This window comes from Orycteropus afer, unplaced genomic scaffold (genome assembly GCF_000298275.1).
Source record: "Orycteropus afer afer isolate SDZICR_OR568_19922 unplaced genomic scaffold, OryAfe1.0 scaffold00323, whole genome shotgun sequence".
Classification (NCBI taxonomy): Eukaryota; Metazoa; Chordata; class Mammalia; order Tubulidentata; family Orycteropodidae; genus Orycteropus; species Orycteropus afer.
In genome coordinates this window covers 711,583-718,427 of record NW_006921910.1, presented here as the reverse complement: position 1 = coordinate 718,427, position 6,845 = coordinate 711,583, and the positions used below count along the sequence as shown (strand labels likewise).

Genomic DNA, 6,845 nt, shown 5'->3' with positions numbered 1-6,845 from the left:
ATGGGCGCCAGCGGCTCCAAAGCTCGGGGCCTGTGGCCCTTCGCCTCAGCGGCGGGGGGCGGTGGCCCAGAGGCGCCTGGCGCGGCGGGTGCCGAGCAGGCATTGGTGCGGCCGCGAGGCCGAGCCGTGCCCCCCTTCGTCTTCACGCGCCGCGGGTAAGGGTACGGGCCCTGCTCGGGGTGGACAGGAGGGCGTTCGCACCATTTGGCACTCCCGCCGCCTCACAACCCACACCCAGGTCTGGAAGACTCCATATTTTAAGCCCTTACTGGAGCAACAGATGAAGAAGGATGGGCTGTTGGCTCCTGGTCTTTCTAAAAGGAAGGTCTTCCTAGATGAAGAATGGGCCTGAGTTTTGTCCCTGGGGTTGAGGCAGGCAGGCTTCCCTTCCTGCACTCGCTATAAAGCCAAGATAAGACCTCCAGGAGACCTGGGGGCCTCTTTCATTCCATCCATCCCAATCTGCAATCCTAAAGCTCCTAGCCCCACCCTCTCTTTCCCATTCTTCCTGGGGAGAATGGCCTTCTCTGTTCTGGCTGCTTCCTTTGCCCACAGTGATAGGGCTGGACCTTTGAGGGCAGAAACCCAGAAAGCAGGGGAGGGGCTGGGGAAGAAAGACTCTTACAGGAGTATATTCTCCAGACCTGGAGCACTGACATCCCTAACCAGAGACCCAGACAGGAGCACCAGATTGGTTGCCTTGATGGGCCTGGGGACAGACACTCAGGTGATGATGGAAATTTGAGTAGCTATCAGGGAGATCTAACAATGGCAGGTTGGCTGCACTAACCACCTCCTGCCTTTAGGCTCCCTCCTAGCTCAGGCATCTGCTGTCTCAGGCTTCATCACTGGACCAGCAGTGTCTTATGGAGTGAGATCAACATGCCCAGGCCATCATCCTGCCAACTCTAGAGATCCTGTGCAAGTTGGAGTGGCCTGCCCTTGCTGAACAAAACAGGGGTGAGAATTGGCCTTGGCTGCCTAGACAGTGCTCTGGTGTGGCCTCTCTCTTGAGGTATGACGGAGTAGCACTGCCTACCACTCCACTCCCCACTGCCTTCTAGTAGATCCCCTTCCCAGCAAGGGATTCTCCAGGCATATTAGCCTCTCTTCCTTCCACAAAGTTGTTCCTACACACTTGGGTATGGGCATACTTCACTATGGTCTATGTGGCATTTACCATGATTAGGTGTGGGGTTCCAGCCCAGTCTATTCACCTCTCCCTCTACACAGCTCCATGTTCTATGACGAAGATGGGGATCTGGCTCACGAATTCTATGAGGAGACAATCGTCACCAAGAACGGGCAGAAGCGGGCCAAGCTGAGGCGGGTGCATAAGAACCTGATTCCTCAGGTGAGGGGCAGGGCAGTGCTCACAAAGCCTAATTAGATATTAGGAGGTAGGCCCTAACAGGGTCTGCTGTCATAGTGGGAACCTTTGTGGGAGGAGCTGGGAGGAACCCAAAGACTTCCTGGAGGATGGGCCCTGAGCTGGTCCTCACTAGCCTCTGTTTCCATGGCAGGGCATCGTGAAGCTGGATACCCCCCGCATCCACGTGGATTTCCCTGTGATCCTCTATGAAGTATGAGCCCAGGGGGCTGGCAGGCAAAAGCACCCCTGCCCCAACAAGAAACTCCCAGGCTCAAGGTTTGGCTTCCTTTGAGGAACTCAGGCTGGGGCACAACCCTGAATAAACTACATTGGCCTGGAACCTTCAGCTGTGAGCAGGGCAATCCTGCAGTGTTGGTTGGATATTGGTTTCTGTATGAACAAGAAGCAAGACAGGACTACCCTGGTCAGGAATGCCTGGTTCCTGTCCCCTTGCCTGGCCTCTTTTCCAAGCTTGCCTAGGGCGCAGCCCTGGTAGAGGCTATAGCACTTTAGAAGCAAGGTCTGCCTTCTTCCAGCCCCTGGGCTGTGGGGGCTGTAAACAAGTGGAAATTTCCTTTCTTTCACTTCCCTTATCCCTTTGTTGGAGCATTTCAGCCATTTGCTACCTCGATTCCTCTTGTGTTGGACAGAGGCTAGGGGAAGTACCAGCCTGATGTTTCCTGGGTACCTACCTGTCTGTTCTCACTCCCAGATGGATAAACACTTCACTGGCAGTTGATAGTAGAGGGACTGGTGTGGGAGGATTCTTCTGCTACCTATGGCTGGGTTGACCTCTCCCCGGTGTAACTAATTGTTGCATTGGCTACCCGTTAGAGGGTGCAGACCAGGGTCAGGAAGGGGTGTGGATGCCTGTGCCTATGGGGAGTTGCTCCAACCCACCTACTCTAATCCCCTTTGCCTTTGTGCCCGCCCCCCCAGGGGACTGTCCACCACCCTGTGATAAGGGACAGCACCCCAGGGCTGGTGCCAGTAGCTCTGAGGAGCCCATCAATGCTCCCCCTATAGTATCCCACCCTTTCAGGATCAGTCAAGGGAAAGTACTGGAGCCCCTGCCTTTTGTGCCCTAAGTAGGGACAGAAAGAAGGGAAAACAATAAAAGGAAGACATAAAATGTGAAGGTTTGTAAATAGTCTAGTCTATAATGTAGGGGCAGAGTCTGATTTCTATATAGAGATGGCTTTTTTTTTTAACTCCTTACTGTGCAAGCTGTGTGCTTCTGAAGTGGGAAAATGGCTCGGGGAAGGTGGTCCCCCAGCCTGAGAAGGCTGCTGTGTTAATTGTTCAATTTCAATAAAAGGATTTGTAGATCCCACACACAAGAGTGACATCCTCTGGGACTGAGCCCAGCTTACAGCCAGCAGGTGGCAGTGTATACACAGCTCAGGAACCTTGCTGCTGTTGCTGGAGGGGGGTGTGTAGGGGTGGGGCTCAGGATGGAGGCTCATTGTGTTCAGTGTGGTGGGGAACCCTGGAACTGGGAGGCCTTGGGATGTCTCACTAAGTATCGGTCCCACCTGCCTGACCCCAGGTAAGGGTATGACCCCAGGTAGGTCTGGAAGAGCTGCCCTCTCCCAACAGTATCAGTGAGCGAGCCCAAGTGAAGCCTGAGTCCCATGGGCCCCCAAGGCTCAGCCCTAGGTAGACAACAGTCTGATGGGTACCATCATGTCCTCAGCCTGTTTCCAAGCTGTGCAGCCCAAATCTACTTGACACACCAACCTGGGAACACCAGGAAAGTGGACTCAGAACTTGTGTTTTAGCAGGCAAGGCTCAGTGCCCCAACTATTACAACTGCACCTTACTGCATAGTCTGCTCACTTGCACCCTGTCCCTGTGGACATTTCTACCTACACATCTCAGGGCCTGCTATGAAGCAAATTCTCTGCTAGGCTTAGCTCTTGGCAATCAGCCCAACTCCCAGGCTCCTGGGTAAAGGGAGCTGGCTTGCCTCCAAGTCTGGGGCAGGATCACCTTGTGCAGCTTAGACTTCCAGTCCTATGCACCTTCCCATTTCGCCCACAAGGTGCCAGGCTTAAGGCCCCATCATCTTCCACATAACCCCCTCTTCCCCCACAAGTGACTGACCTATGGCCTAGGCTCACCCATCCAGATGACATCCCATCTCCCACTACCACTGTCCCAGCAAAGGGTAACTCCCTGTGCTGGGCCTGCCCCAGCTGACCCCAAAGCTGGAAAACAATGGGGGTCAGGGCAGTGCTTCCCCACTCCCTCCCAAGGGCTGTGCTCACTTCCTTCCTGCTGACTGCCTGAGGAAGTATCCCTGGGACAGTCTGGTCTGGTTTTCATTTCCCTTGGGGCCCCCACCCCTGGAGTTCCCTAGACCTCCATACAGGGGCACAGGAACACTCCACCCTTCCATGCCAAGGACCAAGCTAGGTGCCCACCTCCTCTAGGCACCCCCCTTATCTCACACAGCCTGTTAGGAGAGAGGCCTAGGGCATCTGGAGGTGGGACAGTGGTGTACTGGAGGTAAGAAGGACCTTGGTGATTTGAGGGTATATGTCTGTACCTCTGGAGGGATCTGCTGGGATTCTTCCTTGGGATCAGCAGCATTATGGGCCCCCTACTCACAGAAATACAACCCTTTCCTCACCCACGTTGTACAGATCCTTCTGTTACATAGCAAGCTCAGTGAAAATCTCCCGGGAGTGTTCTCCAGGAAAGTCCCCTGCAGAACTCTCCCCCTTCACCTCAGTCACATATATTAATACAACTGCCCATTCTGGCACACTTGGGATGTTTCTGCTCTCAGTGGGAGAAGAAAAAAAAGACTTCTGTAAGTCCCTCCTCCAGACCCCCTCTTATTCTTTGGCACCAGCTCTGGAGAACCATCAGCTGAGCACTGGGCAAGTAGTCTGATTCTCAAAAGCACTACATCACTGGAGTGCCCTCTACTCACACTCTTAGGTTTGAGCATGAGCCCAACCCAAGGGAAGGCTGGGGAGGTGGGCCTGGGCCCCAACCGTTCCTGTCACCTGGAGCAGTTGGTGGGACCAGTGACCAGTCGGAGGAAGTTGGGGAGGGAAGCCAGCCAGCAACCATATGCCAGAGGGAAACAGAGTCTAGGCGGTTCCCTCCCCCGCGCCTGCTCCTGGCCCTTTCCTCCCGGAGGGCAGCAGGAAGTGAGGAGAAAGGGCTGGGGTGGGAGGCGGGAACGGGTGGGAGGGGATGGAGTTCATCAAGTCGCCCGCAGGCTGCCCATAGGGCAGCAGCTGGTGCGACTGGCTAGCCAGGAGAGGCTCACCGGGGAAGAAGGGAGGCCGCCGACCTACGGGGCCGACAGGCTCCCACACAGGTGAGCCTGCCGCAGGCTGCTGGTCTGCATCCCAGTAGATATGCCCCGAGCAGCAACCCCTTCCTCTCCCGGCCCTTTGACGAGCTAAGTCCCAATACTGAGGGAGCGAATCTAGAAAGAGGCGAGAAGCGCTCACACAGGGCTTGCCCAGCTCCATGTCTGCTTCTCACCAGGAGGGGCGTGCGGGGCTAGTAGGCCCAGGATATTGGATGGAGCTCCCCCGGAGCTTCTCCGGACCGTCTTCGCGTTCCATCCAGGAAATTCTGCAAGAGTGGCACCTTCCTCGGAGTTGAGAGGGAGCCTTGGAGGCTCCCACAAGCCCCTCCGCCGCCCCCTTTCCCCGCCGCCTAGAAATTGGGCAGGAGGGAACGTGAACCCAGGAATTGTCCCGCCGCTATGCGAGTAGGAGGCAGCGAGGCGTCCCCTCTCTCCGAGACCCCGCTGGGCCTCCCCGTTCCCAGTCCCACCGGTCAAACTGCGATCCGCAGACCGAGTTGCCAAGACAACCACTGCCTCTCGGCCCAGACCCTGGAAGGCTAAGAGGCGGATATTTGACCCCCTCCCCCAGCCTGGCAGAGGGCTGGGCTTCGCTCCAGACCAGGAGAGGGGGCGGAGCATAACTGTGTCGGATGGCCGAGAATAGGCTCTAGTCTGGGTCCCTTGGTCTGCACCGAGGATACCCAGAGCTGGGAACAATACTTGAAGGTGCAGAGACGGATCCGCTGGTCCATACAGGCACGGTTTTGAAGTCCCACAGCATCTCCTTATGGCCGAGCGAGGGGAAAGCAACCTCTTTTATCCTCTTTTCCACTGTCCCTTGTGCTTATCCCTTTAAGGGGCTGGCGAGGCCGCGGAGTGGGGAGGACTGTACCACTGGCCGCAGATTACAGGGGAATAAAACTCGGGTCTGAAAATCTCGGGCGTTCGTGTCTGAGACTTCGGCAGGAAACCTCCCCCAGAAGGGCTTTATGGTCCCACATTGGCCGCCACGCTTCCCAGCAGAGGGTGTGGGGGCCTTAGAGGCCGAAACCAGGAATTGAGAGCGCTAGAAGCCGGTGTATCCTCCCTCCCCGGCCAAGAGTCTAGCCTGGGGCCCGCCTCCTCCCTGGAGTCTTAAAGGAGCCGGGGCCCCGGGGGCGGAGCCAGCATAAGCGCGGAGCCGAGGCTGCGCCTGGGCGAGTGGCCGGAGTTTGCGGGGCTGGGCCGGGGACTGCGGTGGCCATGGAGGGGGTCCTGGCGATCCCCTGCGCGAGGTGAGGGCGGGCAGTGCAGGACTTGGGGGCTCGTTTTTTTCGGGCTGGGCTCTTAACCCTTCCCCGGGGGTGCGCCCAGAGGAACGACCCGGGGACCCCACCCCCACCAGGCCGGGTTCAGGCCCCACGTGCGGGGCGGGGGCGGGGTCCCGCACAAAGGCCCAGTGGTTTGCACCCTGCCGGGGACTAGCCTGGCGGGCAGACGCGCGAGTTCCCAGCGACTGCAAAGGTAAGGGCCGGTTGGCCGGAGCCACTGTGGGAGGTCCGCCGCCCCTTTGTCCCCGCGGGTCCTCCACCGAGCCTGGGAGAGAGTCTGTGAACGAGACAAAGTCTTGACAGCTTCAGTTTTCTGCCGGGCTGGCCCTACACAGATAACAGCTTCCCGGCGTGAGTCTTCACTTTTCCGTGAGTCTTCACTTTTCCGAGAGTCTGCATTAGCAGTGCTCTGCCTTACCTGGATGATAGCGTTTCTTGGGACCAAAGGTTCTTTACAGGGTGCCAGATGTGCCTCAGGTTCAAGGCCCTCAGAACCATGTGCTGGGTATATGCAGGCATGTGTGTGTCTTTTCACGATGGGTCTATTGCCCTATTTGTCCCTTCTCAAAAGGGTCACAGATCTGAGAGATCCCTGCCAAGTCATAGGCCACCTGCTCTAGGAAGGAACCAGATGCTCCTAGCAGAGTTTCCAAGATGTCTTGGTTATAGCCATGTATGGTCTTAACAGCCATGGTCGTAGTACCCATGCAGAATGGGTTTTGGGAGTGGGGATTGGCTTGTGGTGAGTAACTCTAGGATTCTCCAGTCTGACCTGCTCTCCACCAACCTTCCCCCAGTTCCTGAACTGGTGCCAGTCAAGTGACACCATCTTCCTGCAGTCCCCAGC

At 56.9% G+C, this 6,845-nt stretch overlaps 1 protein-coding gene across 1 annotated transcript; it reads left to right on the top strand.

Moving 5' to 3' along the window:
- On the top strand, positions 1-1,589 carry TUSC2 (tumor suppressor 2, mitochondrial calcium regulator). The gene is made up of 3 exons (XM_007951999.2): positions 1-155; positions 1,234-1,354; positions 1,524-1,589. The coding sequence occupies exons 1-3, from the start codon at positions 1-3 to the stop codon at positions 1,587-1,589; spliced, it is 342 nt and encodes a 113-aa protein (XP_007950190.1).
- Positions 1,590-6,845: the final 5,256 nt, after the last annotated feature.